Source organism: Agrilus planipennis, unplaced genomic scaffold, assembly GCF_000699045.2.
Source record: "Agrilus planipennis isolate EAB-ADULT unplaced genomic scaffold, Apla_2.0 scaffold104, whole genome shotgun sequence".
Taxonomy (NCBI): Eukaryota; Metazoa; Arthropoda; class Insecta; order Coleoptera; family Buprestidae; genus Agrilus; species Agrilus planipennis.
In genome coordinates, this window is record NW_020438892.1 from 752,619 (window position 1) to 768,538 (window position 15,920).

A 15,920-nucleotide genomic window follows, 5' to 3' on the forward strand; every position below is an offset into this window, starting at 1 on the left:
GTGTGCTCCGATTAATACGGTTTACGTACTCTTCCCGAGATAAAAATGTTCAGTCTCTCAGAGTCTCTGAAAGCGAGACTCGAGTCTCCGTCTCTCATCGAGTCTCTATGGTGTCGCTGAGAGAGACTGTCAAAAAAACTGTTTCGCGTCTCTGAACGAGAGACTCGATTCGCTCGTAGAGGGATCCTCATTTCGTATCCAGTCTCTGAATGAGAGACTCGAATCTCTCAATAAGTGTTGTCTCGATAGACATGGTTAAAATTTTCTAAGTTCAATATATTTCAGAGATCCCAGTCTTTCTACGAGAGACTCGAGTCTCTCAATTTTTTTGTTTTATTCATTCAGTCTCTCTGTGAGAGACTCGAATCTTTGAATTAACAATTTTATCGTTCGAGTTTGCCATACAGAGACTGTGAGAAATCCATAAAAACACCTAGGCAATAACTGAGAGACGGTGAGATGCTCTCAGAGACTCTGAGAGACTGGAGAGACTGAAAATTTTTGTCTAGGGTTATGACGTACGCAAGTCAGTTATAAAAACAAATACCCACTAGATGGAAATATTAAATATATATAACAATAAGATAATTTTCTGTTCAAGAATCAACAACTTCAACGTTCTTAACAGTCTCAACAGGTACCTACTAAAATTGCATTACGCTGAATGAATAGTGTAAAGATAACAGCCCCTATCTTGATAAAAATTCAATCAAACCAATACTAATAACGGATCGATCACGTTCGCGATGTGTCGTGTGCAAACATTAATAAGCCATCAACCAAAAAAAATTATATATACTGGTGTAACCCGTCCGATTATCGATGATCACGGGTGTAGTTGTCGGTGGTGTATCCTCTAAACGTGAAATATTTATTTTTTTTTGCTTACACCCCGAATTCATCCAAATGTGAGTCAAAAAGTCTGATGAAATTTTACAAAACCGTTCGCCTTTAAAACGTTACATCAATCGATTTCGCGCTCCAAAAAACGGTAATAAAAAGGCACTCAAACCCACCACGTCCATACATAGTGGCCCGCAATGGAATGAAACGGATTAACTTAATCGCATGTGGTTCTCAAATTGTGTCAAAATTCCCTGCTTTATGTTAGCAAATTGAAATGTAGTTGCGAGCTTCCGAGGTGGTGCACAGAACTGCCTCGTGCGGCCCTGTTCAGTAACGTGCTCGGATGAAGACCCAGAAAATTCATTTGGTCTACTGTCAACCTCCCAACGGTTCCACAGTTGAACACCGAGGAATTATATTTACGCCTATGTAAAAAAAAAACACTTGTGAATCATACGGCAAGTCATGCTGCGTTACCTATATATAGTAATTTTGTCATATTTCCACATTTTATCATTTATATATCTATATCTAATATCTATATCAATGCAAGGACTTTCGAATTGTTCGAACACTTGAAACTCCCCCCTTCCCACCATTTAATTATCGTTAACTGTTTTAATATGTCGTGTTGGTTACTCTCTTAACCAGTAACATCGAACTCGTTATCAAAAATGGAACGTTGGGTAGGAAAAGTCGCCGTCGTGACCGGGGCCAGCTCTGGAATAGGGGCTGCAATCGCAGAAGCACTAGTCAAAGAGGGTCTAATTGTAAGTAGATCAATTAAGGTACCTAAACGATTTACCATTTACAATTTAGCATTGATTTTATTGACACTTCGAATTAAATTGTAATTGTGCCTAAATTTTTTCGGAAGTATCATATTATAGTCAGTAGCAATTTCCAACTTACGTTAACTACAATAATTCTAAACAGGCATGTTTCGATTACCATGAAAACGTCGATGATAATAATAAAAAAATCAGTGGATTACAATTAGGTGTGTTATCTTTATTATTTGATATCGCTTAGACGATTGTAAAAAAAGTTTTCTAGTAATTTATGTATATTTTTAACTGCTCCCTTTCATATCCGCCCCCCCCCCACTTATAAAAACACGTTATTTATGAATTTAGAATGTAGAATGACCGATTAATTAAGGAAGTCATTCACTTTATACTATTAAAATGTATTAGTCCTCTTGTGAAATGGGTTTTAAGCACCTAATCGAAATGAGAGAAGGGCTAAGCACTAAGGGCCTAATAGATTAAGTTATGATGGGAGAAACAATTTAACATTCGTATAAAAATTGACAGGTGGCTGGGTTTGCTAGAAGAAAAGAAAAAGTAGAACAACTCGCGAAAAAGTTGAAGGACGCTAAGGGAAAGCTTCATGCAGTCAAAGTTGATATAACGAAAGAGAAGAAAGTAGTCGACGCTTTTAAATGCGTTAAGAAGAATCTGGGACCAGTGCATGTTCTTGTGAACAATGCAGGGGTTGCAAGAGACACGTCGTTAATTGACGGCGATTCGCAGAAATGGAAGGACATACTTGATACGAACCTGTTGGGATTGTGTGTGGCCACAAGGGAAGCTATTAAAGACATGAAGGCAAACAATGTGAATGGTCATATTATTCACATTAATAGCGTAGCCGGACATAAAGTACCATTTATACCATTCGTCAATGTTTATGCTGCGAGTAAACACGGCGTTACAGCTCTGAGTGAAACCCTCAGGCATGAATTTATCCAAAATCAATTGAAAATCAAAGTAACAGTAAGTTTCAAAGTTCTGTTATGATATTAACCTCGGATATCTGTAAATTTTGTCCATATGATTTTTATTACGTAATTTCCTTCCGATATACTTATACATACGTGCACCCAAACAAATGAAACTAGGACACTTCGTTCGTATTGTCTTTTCCTATTGAAACAAACAATTGAGTAACTAAAATAAAGTTTTGTTTTAACTTACTTATATGTAAACTAAATTATTTATATCAGCAGTTCTTGTTACGTAAGATCTGTAAATGTCCAAAGAGAACAAGACTCGTTATCGTGATCCTCTTATCAAAAATGACTTGCACTGCCGATAATGGCATATAAAAACTTAAATAAACAACTAATTATCTGTAATACATTATGGAATTAGTTTCTCTAAAAATAAAAGTTATTGTAAAATACATCTTGATTTATAAAACAATTATTGGAATGTTCATCTTCATAAGGCCTTCAGTCCTGGTTGAACCTCCACTCTTTCCTATCCTGAGCTAACCTTCGCATTTCTCCAAAACCAGATCTATCCTCATCCTTAACTATTTGCCAACAGTAATCTAATCTAGATCTAGCTCTACTAACTCTAACTCCTGTTTGTGTGTCTAATATGTTTCTGACTACACCTTCATACCTGAGAAGTGTCTACCTACCTATCTCGTCTATTTCTTTCTATTGACTTCTACAGAGTCCTCTGTTCTTTTATTCTTTCTAATACCTCTTCATTTCTAACCTTCTCTATTCACGGTATCATCATTCGCCTGTAACATTACATTACCAACGCTTCTAACCTTTTCTTTTCCTACCTACCAACCGTCCATGTTTCGCACTCGTACAGCATCGTGCTCCAAACATACACCTTTAACAATCTTTTTGGAATTTCTAAATTAATCGTTCGCGAGCATAGAAGTAACTTCTTTTTTTATAGAAAGCGATTCGACCCTGCATTATCCTCTNAGGGTCGATGTACTAGATAATTTTAAAATAAACGTTATTTTAAACTAGCCAAATCATTATTTTTCACCTTTTCAATTAATTAGTTAATTAATAATTGCACATGGTGGATAATATAGTGCAATACAATAATTTTTTAGAGGTTTCAAACAGAAAAAAATTATAACAAACATAGGCACCTCATGTTATAGGGGAAGTGGTTGACTTCCGTATTCCGTATATATACTTTAGTAATTCAAGAGATGGGGTTAATGCATATTACTTAGCTGAATTGACTGCAGCTCGCCGATCTGTCTAAATTCTTGGCTTTATCTAGTAAATTTGGATGTAGTGGAACCGGTACGGGCTTCCGAATTAATGCCAGAACTGTCTCGTGTGGCCCAGCTTAATATTATACATAAAGAACACAGCAATGCGCTTAAAAATTTATTTGGTCTACTCCCAGCACTGGACGACCAACAAAAGAAGATTTTATCTGTAGATTTTTAGTAGGTAATGTTTAGTAGCAGGTGGCAAAAATGCATAAACATTTAATTTTTTGCCTTCATTACCTCTATGTACCAAAAAAAAAATTGTGAATCATAACGGAAATGAAACTGCATTACCTACCTATATATAGTAATTTTGTCATTACTACATTTTATCATTTATATATCTATATCTATGTAGTATCTACAAATGGAAGGACATTCAAATTGTGAACACTTGAACTGTTTTTATATATCGTGTTGGTTACTCTCGATCACGTTATCAAAAAAATGGAACGTTGGGTAGGAAAAGTCGCCGTCGTGACAGGGGCCAGCTCTGGAATAGGGGCTGCATTCGCAGAAGCACTAGTCAAAGAAAGTTTAATTGTAAGTAAATCAAATGAAATAATTGATAGTTACATGATATATATATATATATCAAATTAAATTGTAACTGTAATAAATTGAAATTACATTCTGATTAAAATGATCCCAAACAAGTATCATTCCTCTTCACAAAAACATCAATAACAGTATTAAAAAAAAAAAACAACTAGTAGATATCAATTGGCTGTGATATCTTTATTGTTTGATATCACTTAGACAGTTGTGAAAAAATGTATATCTCTAATAAATAAGACCTTTCCTACATTCCTAATAAAAACACCTTATTTATGTGTTTAGAATGTATAACTGATGAGTTAAGAAAACTATTTAGTTTGTACTGTTTTTGTAAGCACCTAATCGACACGTGTGAAGGGCTAAGCACCAAGGGCCTAATAGATTAGGTTATGATGAGAGGAATTGTCAATTTCTCCAGTATGTGAAGTGTGGTGATTTCGATTAACATACCGTTAAGTGTCAATGTATTACATCATTTTAAAATAAACATTATTTTTAACCTGCAAAATCATTATCCTTAACTTTTCCTATTAATTAATTGATTAATGATTGCACACCTTGATAAAATATCGCAGTACAATAATTTTAAAAGGTTTTAAGCAGAAAAAAAAAATGAAAACAATGACACCTCATATTAGAAAAAAACAACTTTTATAATTCAAGAGTAAAGTAGATAACCAAGAAATTCATTTTAACTGATACGATTTGATCATTCCAACCATGACATTCAAAATTAAAACAATAATAAAACATTTCAAAAATAAGACTAAGTAGTTCATAAATACATTCACCCTTTATTGTATAACGACCACACGAAACAATAATTAAATGTAAAGGATTTTGAAGAAAATGTTTCACAAAATTTTGAAATAAAATTCGAGGATTCCAGCAAAGGAGTTCTAGAGTAGGTAAATTGCACACAAGGTTATATTTAATGTTTTACTCGAGCAAGAATTTGACTCATCTACTTATAGATTAATTACAACAAACAAAGTTCGTGTAAGTGCTTAGCAACCGGCGATTGTTTTATTGCTTCGTCATTCTACAATTTATGATATTATAAATGACTTGCTTTTCGAACTGACAATGAGCATCTTTTAAATATAAACACACTTATCTTGAGCCCCACCATTCGATTTAGATTAACCGGTTATTTATAAGTTCACCTCTTTTAGCAGTTAAAATAAAAAGTTACAGAAAAAGCAGTTCATTAAGTGAAAATTGTAAGTAAATCGAATAAATCAAGTACATACCCTACCTGAATGAATCATTACCCCACCTAATTTAGAATTGTTTATATCATGGCATTGACTGAACTATATGACTAGCTAGGTACATATATACATTAGGCGAACAAAATTAATAAAACAGCTTTTAAACATTTCAAAATTGTAGGCATTGTTTTATTAATTACTGATAGTGGTTAATATTAATATGCAATATTCATTTGAAATCATTTTTCGATTTGTTACCACTACAAATTTCCTCAAATTAATGAGGAAAATATTTTTGTTGTTGTTGTGACACCCCCGCCGGGAATCGAACCCGGGACTTTTGGCTTTACGCACCAATGCTCTTGACTGAGGAAATTTGTAGTGGTAACAAATCGAAAAATGATTTCAAATTAATATTGCATATTAATATTAACCACTATCAGTAATTAATAAAACAATGCCTACAATTTTGAAATGTTTAAAAGCTATTTTATTAATTTTGTTCGCCTAATGTATATATGTACCTAGCTAGTCATATAGTTCAGTCAATGCCATGATATAAACAATTCTAAATTAGGTGGGGTAATGATTCATTCAGGTAGGGTATGTACTTGATTTATTCGATTTACTTACAATTTTCACTTAATGAACTGCTTTTTCTGTAACTTTTTATTTTAACTGCTAAAAGAGGTGAACTTATAAATAACCGGTTAATCTAAATCGAATGGTGGGGCTCAAGATAAGTGTGTTTATATTTAAAAGATGCTCATTGTCAGTTCGAAAAGCAAGTCATTTATAATATCATAAATTGTAGAATGACGANGCCGGAATAGGAGCTGCAATAGTCGCAGCACTGGTCAGCGAGGGTTTAGTTGTAAGTAAAACAAATAAAATTAATTATTTGTTACGTACAAATTAATGAATTCGTTAAGAAGAATGGAACGTTGGGTGGGAAAAGTAGCCGTCGTAACTGGGGCCAGTGCTGGAATAGGGGCTGCAATCGCCGAAGCTCTAATCAAAGAAGGTCTAATTGTAAGCTAAACTAATACGCCGCAATCGCCGAAGCTCTAATCAAAGAAGGTCTAATTGTAAGTAAAATAAATAAAGTTAATTAAGAATCGATTAGGTGATAGGTAGTTGCTTGATAAGTAAAATTAAATTATTGTACTTTTTCTTATCGATAGAAGAGGTTCAATAGGCATTTTTTTTTTAAATTTCCTACCATAAACATAACATTCATTAACAGTCTTCTTTAGTTGAATTTCATTTTTTTAAATTAATCTGCGATTGTATTTAGGTAATGTCAAGTTGTTATAAAAGTAAAACAATTCTACACATTGCAAAAAAATCGAAAGGTTGCAGGATTTGCTAGAAGAAAAGAAAGAATCGAAGAACTCGCGAAAAACTTAGAAGGATCTAATGCTAAGGGGAAGCTTCATGCAGTCAAAGTGGACATGACTAAGGAAAACGAAATAATCGATGGGTTCAACTGGGTTAAAAAAAATCTTGGACCAATACACGTTCTCGTAAATAACGCAGGAATTATTAAGCACAATACATTAATTGACGGTGATACACAGAAATGGAGGGATGTGTTTGACGTTAACGTGATAGGATTGAGTATAGCAACAAGAGAAGCTGTTAAAGACATGAGAGCTAACAATGTAGACGGTCATATTATTCACATTAACAGTACTGCGGGACACAGGGTGATAAACTACCCCGGTGTCAACGTTTATCCCGCCAGCAAATTCGCTGTTACAGCCCTAAGTGAAACTTTAAGACATGAATTTATCCAAAAACAAGTTAAAAATTAAAATAACAGTAAGTTTCCAAAATAGAAGTAGGAGACTGTGGTAATTATTAATTAAAAAACTAAAAGGAATACTCACCCCTAATTACCACAAATAATTTTATATGAGCGGACACGTGTTTCGCCCACTTCACACGTGGGCATTATCAACGCGAGACTGACTCTCTCCGCTCATATAAAATTATTTGTGGTAATTAGGGGTGAGTATTCCTTTTAATTTTTTAACAGTAAGTTTAAAAACATTTATTAAAAATACAGATATTCATAAGTGGAGCTTGGTATTTCAAATTAAAATTCGTAATTTTTTTAGAATTTATGTCCAGGATACGTGAAAACTGAGATTTTTGAACCGAGTGGTTTTATAATTGACGCTAACTCGCCTATAGCCAATATGCCGGGTTTAAACGCTGAAGATATAGCAAACGGGGTTTTGTACGTTCTAGGTACCCCTCCTCATGTTCAAGTGAGTATTTAAGCGTAATTAATAAAACATCGAATCATAAACTACTTATAAAAAACCGTGTTAGGTCATATTTCAATATCAATAATCTTTTTCTCGTTGTGTTGTAGATCCAGGAATTGACAATTGCTCGAATAGATGAACCATGATCTTTTAGATTAAGCTAACATTAAGTGTCAATGTATAACATTTATTTTAAGCACTTTATTTTAAATAAACGAGGAGCAACGTCACTGAGATAATACTAATTTATTTATTTATTTTTATTTAAAAAAATCAAGGGAATCAAATGTCCCTTTAAATACAAACTATGAAAAGGTAAATATACAAATTAATCGTAACAGATTGTATAAAAAGATAATGCGACAAAAAATGCAAATCATGTCCAATTAAAGATATGTTATTATCATTTCTGAATGACCCTGAGATGGTATGTACCTACAATTATATGTATTCATGCAATAGGTTTCATATTGTAAACACTTAAGCCCCCACTATTTAATTCACGTTAGCGTTTATATTTATATACCGTGTTGGTTATTCTCTAGTGTCCGAAATTATTCACTACAACCGGTAACACACAAATTGCTAGCGAGAATGGAACGTTGGGTAGGAAAAGTCGCTATAGTAACGGGGGCCAGTGCAGGAATAGGGGCCGCAATAGCCGAAGCTCTAGTCAAAAAGGGTCTCATTGTAAGTAAAATAAATAAAATTAATTTTGATTTTAGAATCAATTAACAGTTGCTTGATACAGCGGATTAAATTGTACAAGAATCAAGATTTTTTTAGCGTTCAAACGTTTCAATTTTTGAATAGATTCTACTTTACTTGATAAAAAACTTCAAGACTTTCACACACTCTTTAAATTTAAAAAGTAACAATTGTTTCGTCTCTGTTGGATTCTTCAAACTTTCAGTACGTTTGATTGGTATATATTCATCCAGCGATTTTAGTTCTTCTTAAATATATTTTTGTTTAGTTCGTCACCTTAAGTCCTAGGACAGGTTGAACACGCAGGTGTAATCTAGGTCTACTACTACCCTTCCTAACTCTCGTTTCTGTCTCTAATTTGTCTCTGACTAGACCATCATGCCTAGGAAGGTGTCCCACCAACATATCTCGCCTATATCTTACTGACTTCCATAGAGTCCTCTGTTCTTTTATTCTTACTGATACCTCTTCATTCCTATTAACGGTATGCTCATCATTCGCCTGTAACACCACATTTCGAACGCTTCTAACCTTTTCTTTTCCGCCGCGCCCACCGTCCATGTTTCGCACCCGTACAGCGCCGCGGCCAAACACACCATTAACAATCTTTTTCGAATTTCTAAATTAGTCGTTCATAAGCATAGAAGTGACTTCTTTTTATTAAAGGTGACGCGACCCTGCGCTATCCTCTGCTCTATATCTTTACTATTCCTTCCCTATCTTATCTTACTTCCTAGATACCGAAAATCAGCCACTTCTTCTATTTTTTCGTCTCCTATCTTTATATTCGCTCCTTCCCTACTTTTTCTTCCCTTGCATACCAGTATTTTTGTTTTACTTTTACTTATTTCCATACAATACCGTTTTATCAGTACCAGTTCCATTTTATTTAAAGCTATCTCTAACTCCTCCTTGCTTGATGCTAATACTGCTATATATCATCTGCAAATCTAAGCATACTAATCTCTTGCCCCTGTATATCTGTTTGTTTATTTTTTTATTTTTAAATACAAAAAAAATCGACAGGTCGCAGGATTTGCTAGAAGAAAAGAAAGAATCGAAGAACTCGCGAAAAAATTACAAAACGCTAATGCTAAAGGAAAACTTCATGCGGTCAAAGTGGACATGTCAAAAGAAAACGAAATAATCGAAGGGTTCAACTGGGTTAAAAAAAATCTTGGACCGATACACATCCTTATAAATAATGCAGGGTTTGCGAAAGACAACACATTAATTGACGGTGATACACAGAAATGGAGGGATATATTTGACGTTAACGTGGTAGGATTGAGTATAGCGACAAGGGAAGCTGTTAAAGACATGAGGGCTAACAATGTAGACGGTCATATAATTCACATTAACAGTACTGCAGGACATAGAATTCCATCTTTGCCTTCGGTCAATGTGTATCCTGCCAGCAAGTATGCTGTTAGAGCCTTAAGTGAAACCCTAAGGCACGAATTTATCCAGAACAATTTAAAAATTAAAATAACAGTAAGTTTCAAAGATCTGTTACACAATTAGTTTTCAACTCAGTTTACATTTTAAATTTCTGTAGTAATTAAACATCCCGTGTACTCGTGTAGTTCGTTCGTTTTTATTTTTTGTAATTTAAATAATACACGTCTTTTAGAACCTAAGCCCAGGATACGTGAAAACTGAGTTTCTTGAAGCCAGTGGCATTAAAGTTGACCCTAACATACCCTTAGCAAAAATGCAAGGTTTAGTAGCCGAAGATTTAGCAAACAGCGTTTTGTATGTTCTTGGTACCCCTCCTCATGTCCAAGTGAGTATTTAAATGTCGTTAATACAACACCTTCAGTGTTCATAAATAAAAATTTGAATATTTTCTTTATTCAAAAACCATTTCTTGTTGACTTTGAATGCAATTTATTTGAGTTTATTTTACGTAGACATCAATAATGATTTTGTGTTTTGTTATTTTGTAGATCCAACAATTGACAATTGCTCCAGTAGAACAACCATGATGGTTTAGGTGAAGACATTGTTATGTGTCAATGTATAACTGATTTTTAAAATAAATATTTTTTTAATTTGCCAAGTCTTATTAACTTATTTATCCCATCTGGCTTTGAATTTAAATTATAATTAAGTACGTGTATGTATATTACATTTAAATAAACATGTAAGGGAATTTTTGAAATTAATTAATAGTGCTTGAAGTAGGTACTAGTAATTATGCAATTTTTACCAAGAATGGGACATCGGGTAGGAAAAGTCGCCGCCGGTAACTGGAGTCAGTGCTGGAAAACGGAGAAAACTAAATTTTTATGACGACACAAAAATTGTTGTTTAAAAATTATTTCAAGTTTGTTAATTATTACAATTAAATTTGTAATATCAACTAAAATACCTAGTAAATTTATTTCTGCTGGGATTTTATTTTTACAAATTCGGGTCCAAATTGTAATTTTTATTATTTTCGCTTACGAAGCAACGGGATAGTGGGATAAATTGTAAATATCGCTTTAATATTGAGGTACATAAATAAACTTATGTAACTATTGTATGAATCATAACAGATTATGTAAAAAAAGTGCTAGTCATGCCGGATACATTTTTATCATTTCCATGCGACACTGAAATCCAAATAGGATCGATTTAATGCGATATGCTTCATATCAACACTTAAGTCCCCACCATTTAATTTTAAGTAATAGTTTATATATATATATATATATATATATATTGTATCGGTTGCTCTTTAAAACCAGTAACGCCGAATTCGTTATCTAAGATGGATCGTTGGGTGGGAAAAGTCGCTGTCGTAACAGGAGCTAGTGCTGGAATAGGGGCTGCAACAGTCGAAGCACTAGTCAAACAAGGCCTAATTGTAAGCTAAACTAATACTAAACTACTTTTTACTCTCGGCTTAAGTAAGGTTCATGTCCTAAATACGTGTCAAACAAAAATACAATAATTTGATAAATTTTTCTGCTTTCAAATCCTGACCGGAATTATCAGGATAAAACTAGTTTCTAATTTAAGTTAAACAGTTAATGCTGTTCTTTTTTATTAAGATGAAAAGAAGTTTTTCTATCTCTTGGGAACAGCATTTTTTTTCTGTATCCTTGAAAAAGTGTGTATAAAATTTCATGATGATCGATTGAGTAGTTAAGGCGTGAAATAATAGCAAATAAACAAACTAATATTTGCATTTCTAATATTAGTTAAGATTAGTATTATTTAATATCTACAAATCATGTCATTTCTATTTTAAAAACAATTATCAATTATTCAGTTATTTTACACGTCAATTATGTAGTGGATTTAGTGGTATTACATGCGATTCAAATTTAAAAATCATCATCATCATAAGGTCCTTGGTCCTAAGACTGGTTGCACACGCACCTCCACTCTTTCCTATCCTGCCCTAATCTTCGAATTTCCCTAAAGCTAGAGCAACCCTTATCCTTAACTATTTGCGAACAGTAATCTAATCTAGGTCTACCCCTACTCCTCTTAACTCCTGTTTCTACCTCTAATATGTCTCTGACTAGACCTTCATGCCTAAGAAGGTGTCCTACCAACCTATCTCGCTTATTTTTTATTGACTTCCTTGAAGTCCTCTGTTCTCCTATTCTTTCCAATACCTCTTCATTTCTAACCTTTTCTGCCCACGATATGGTCATCATCCGCCTATAACACCACATTTCGAACGCTTCTAACCTTTTTTTTTCCGCCGCTCCCACTGTCCATGTTTCGCACCCGTACAACGCCGTGCTCCAAACATACACCTTTAACAAAATTTTCCAATTTCTAAATTAATCATTCGCGAGCATAGAAGTGACTTATTATTGAAGGCGACTCGACGCTGCGCTATCTTCTGCTCTATATCTACTACTCCTTCCGCTCTGACTTATCGTATCTGAGTTCCTGGATCCTTAAAATCAGCCACTTCTTCTAATTTTTCGTCTCCTATCTTTATATTCCCTCTTTCCCCTACATACCAATATTTTTGTTTTTCTTTTATTTATTGGGAAAAGGGGGAAGGCATTAAAAAAGAAACTTTTTCAATTAAACCACTTATAAAACATATTTTGACAAAAACCAAACAAAGCTAAGTCGAAACAGGATTCTTTTTAAGTTATTGTTGCAAGGACAGCATCGATGTTTCACCTTTGCGTCCTTTTTCAAGCCTAGAATATTATGAGTTGATAATCCCATTGCTAATATTTTTGAAGCCCTTACACTTGTGCAGTGCGTGACTAGGTCAATTTTCTTAAAACAATTCCACACAATTATCTTTAATAACATATAAAAATGTAACCCAGGTTGCTGGGTTCGCCAGAAGAAAAGAAAGGATTGAAGAACTCGCGAAAAAATTACAAGCGAGTAATGCTAAGGGAAAACTGCATGCGGTCAAAGTCGACATGACAAAAGAAGACGAAATAATCGATGGGTTCAATTGGGTTAAGAAAAATCTGGGGCCAATACACGTCCTTGTAAATAACGCAGGAGTTGCAAGATTCAATTCATTAGTCGACGGTGATACACAGAAGTGGAAGGAAATAATTGACACGAATGTGATAGGATTGTGTATAGCTACAAGAGAAGCTGTTAAAGACATGAGGGCTAACAATGTAAATGGTCATATCATTCATATTAATAGTGTTGCTGGACATAAAGTACCATCTATTCCCAATGCCAATATTTATCCTGCCAGCAAGTATGCTGTTACAGCTCTAACTGAAACCCTAAGACATGAATTTATCCAAAACAAATTAAAAATTAAAATAACGGTAAGTTTAAAAAGTGCTGTTGTGGAATCAACATTAAAAGTTCCAAAATTGAAAAATTCACAACCCCTTGAACGTTAGTACCTATATTTAACATAGCAAAAATAATTAAACACCCTAGTTACTCTTTTTTGTGTTTTACTACGACTTTTTTTAGAGTATAAGCCCAGGGTATGTAAAAACTGAAATTTTTGAAGCAAGTGGTATCAAAATTGATCCCAACAACCCGGCCTTCGGCAACATGGAAGGTTTAGTTGGAGAAGATATAGCAAACAGCGTTTTATATGTTTTAGGTACCCCTCCTCATGTTCAAGTGAGTATTTAAACGTCACCAATAAAATGATTCCGATATTAAACCCTGATTCAAAAACCATTTTATCTTAGGCTTGATCTTGAATAAATAATAATCTTATTTTTTTTTGTCTTGGTACGTTGCAGATCCAAGAATTGACAATTGCTCCATTACACCAACCATCATAACGTAGACTAAGTTACTGTTATGTACCAATTTATAATGAATTTTTAAAATAAACGCATTAATTTAAACCTGCCAAGTTGTTTTGCTTAATAACCTTGTAAAACAGACAGTTCATAACCCTCTTTCCTTTGTTATCTATCTACTTACTTATCAATTAACATTAATTGTTTATATTGACAGTGTACAGTTGCTACCTTTCATAAAAAAAATAACAACAAAGCCAAATTACAGATATAATTTTATGCAAATACTGAAATCATTCAGATACAGCTACATTATGTACATATATTCGTAGTATAAGTTTCAAGTCATTAACACTTAAGTCCCCACCATTTAATTAACGCAACCGATTATAAATTCCGCGCTGGGTGTTGTCCAAAACCAGTGTTTCGGTAGAATGGAACGTTGGGTAGGAAAAGTGGCTGTTGTCACTGGGGCTAATGCCGGAATAGGAGCTGCAATAGTCGCAGCACTGGTCAGCGAGGGTTTAGTTGTAAGTAAAACAAATAAAATTAATTATTTGTTACGTACAAATTAATTTCAGTTTTAAAACAATCAATGCCGTCAAATTAAATCGTATTAGTAGGTACAAGTGTTTCAAATTTATTTATTATTTATACATTATTTTTAAATATGCAAGTTCTTTCTCCCTATCAGTCACTGTGAGCTCGAAACTGATAACACCATTGATTCGAGTGTTAAAAATTGTTTGAAAAATTAAATTTAAAGGAATTGTTTGTAAATAGGTACGCAACACATCGTACACGTCAGCATCAGAAATTGCTGATACTAACTACGTAATACTTCTTTGCTCTGTGCTGATAGCACTTATAATTTCTTTCATATATAGCATTATTACTAAATATTTGAGTTTTTTAAGGATTTGTCTTAGAAACCAGAGTAATTAAACTGAGCGATTGTGTACAAATCATTTAGATCGCCCCAGTTTGTTGTCAATTAAAACTATTATTCTCTTCAATAATTATAAAAATCGACAGGTTGCAGGATTTGATAGAAGAATCGAAAGAATCGAAGAACTCGCGAAAAAATTAGAAGCACCTAAAGCTAAGGGGAAGCTTCATGCAGTCAAAGTGGACATGACGAAAGAAAACGAAATAATCGATGGGTTCAACTGGGTTAAAAAAAATCTGGGGTCAATACACGTCCTTGTAAATAATGCAGGAGTTGGAAGATACGGCGAATTGATTGATAGCGATACACAGATGTGGAAGGACATATTTGACACGAACGTGATAGGATTGAGTATAGCAACAAGGGAAGCTGTTAAAGACATGAGAGCTAACAATGTAGACGGTCATATCATTCACATTAACAGTATTGTGGGTCATCAGGTGTTAAACTTTCCTAGCGCTAACGCTTATCCTGCCAGCAAGTTTGCTGTAACAGCCTTAAGTGAAACATTGAGGCATGAGTTTATCCAAAACAAATTAAAAATTAAAATAACAGTAAGTTTCAACGTTATGTTATGGTTTCGTCTTACTCGACAAGAACTTCAGTAACATAATTATACATTCTTGTAATCGTTTTTTAGAGTCTGAGTCCAGGATACGTGAAAACTGAGTTTGCTGAAGCAGGAGGTTTAGTAATCGAGCCTGATTCGCCCTTCTTAAAGGCGGAAGGTTTAAATGCTGAAGATATAGCAAATAGCGTTTTGTACGTCCTAGGTACCCCTCCTCACGTACAAGTACGTCTTATTTATTACATAATTGTTATTAAGTGTATTCTTTGACTTTAACTACATTTTTAGCTGTTATTAAATATTTACATAGTCATTTCGTTTACTTTTTAGATTCAAGAATTGACAATTCGTCCGGTTGGTGACCAATATTAGTTAGTTTCGTCCTTGACGTTCAGCTGGTAACAACTTTCAATGGTCAACATGCTTTTATTGTACATTATTAGTTGTAAATAAGGAAATAATCAAAAATTAAAAACTCGCATTTTATTTTATTAATTAATTTTTGGTATAAACACAAAAACATAAAGTTATACTGTGTATTTCAGTAATAACTTTATG

At 33.8% G+C, this 15,920-nt stretch overlaps 5 protein-coding genes and 1 pseudogene across 5 annotated transcripts in view; all 6 read left to right on the forward strand.

Moving 5' to 3' along the window:
- Window positions 1–850: 850 nt before the first annotated feature.
- LOC108737139 (farnesol dehydrogenase-like) lies at window positions 851–2,700 on the forward strand. Its single transcript, XM_018469832.2, has 2 exons — window positions 851–1,616; window positions 2,163–2,700. Exons 1-2 carry the CDS (start codon window positions 1,521–1,523, stop codon window positions 2,646–2,648), a joined length of 582 nt encoding a protein of 193 aa, XP_018325334.1. The 5' UTR covers window positions 851–1,520; the 3' UTR covers window positions 2,649–2,700.
- Window positions 2,701–4,335: 1,635 nt separating this feature from the next.
- LOC112904013 (farnesol dehydrogenase-like) overlaps window positions 4,336–15,920 on the forward strand; it is a gene marked incomplete at its 3' end in the record, with an annotated part of 15,980 nt that continues 4,395 nt past the window's right edge. The window contains exon 1 of the mRNA XM_025973044.1: window positions 4,336–4,431. Within this exon, the coding sequence (XP_025828829.1) occupies window positions 4,336–4,431 (96 nt within the window). The remainder of the gene's footprint in view (window positions 4,432–15,920) is intronic.
- LOC108737135 lies at window positions 6,588–8,181 on the forward strand (annotated as a pseudogene).
- LOC108737144 (farnesol dehydrogenase) lies at window positions 8,454–10,706 on the forward strand. The gene is made up of 4 exons (XM_018469840.1): window positions 8,454–8,626; window positions 9,671–10,138; window positions 10,278–10,430; window positions 10,594–10,706. The coding sequence occupies exons 1-4, from the start codon at window positions 8,531–8,533 to the stop codon at window positions 10,630–10,632; spliced, it is 756 nt and encodes a 251-aa protein (XP_018325342.1). The 5' UTR covers window positions 8,454–8,530; the 3' UTR covers window positions 10,633–10,706.
- On the forward strand, window positions 11,355–13,954 carry LOC108737134 (farnesol dehydrogenase). Its single transcript, XM_018469827.2, has 4 exons — window positions 11,355–11,498; window positions 12,940–13,407; window positions 13,562–13,717; window positions 13,843–13,954. Exons 1-4 carry the CDS (start codon window positions 11,403–11,405, stop codon window positions 13,882–13,884), a joined length of 762 nt encoding a protein of 253 aa, XP_018325329.1. The 5' UTR covers window positions 11,355–11,402; the 3' UTR covers window positions 13,885–13,954.
- LOC112906864 (farnesol dehydrogenase-like) lies at window positions 14,265–15,848 on the forward strand. Its single transcript, XM_025981932.1, has 4 exons — window positions 14,265–14,375; window positions 14,881–15,348; window positions 15,435–15,587; window positions 15,693–15,848. The coding sequence occupies exons 1-4, from the start codon at window positions 14,280–14,282 to the stop codon at window positions 15,732–15,734; spliced, it is 759 nt and encodes a 252-aa protein (XP_025837717.1). The 5' UTR covers window positions 14,265–14,279; the 3' UTR covers window positions 15,735–15,848.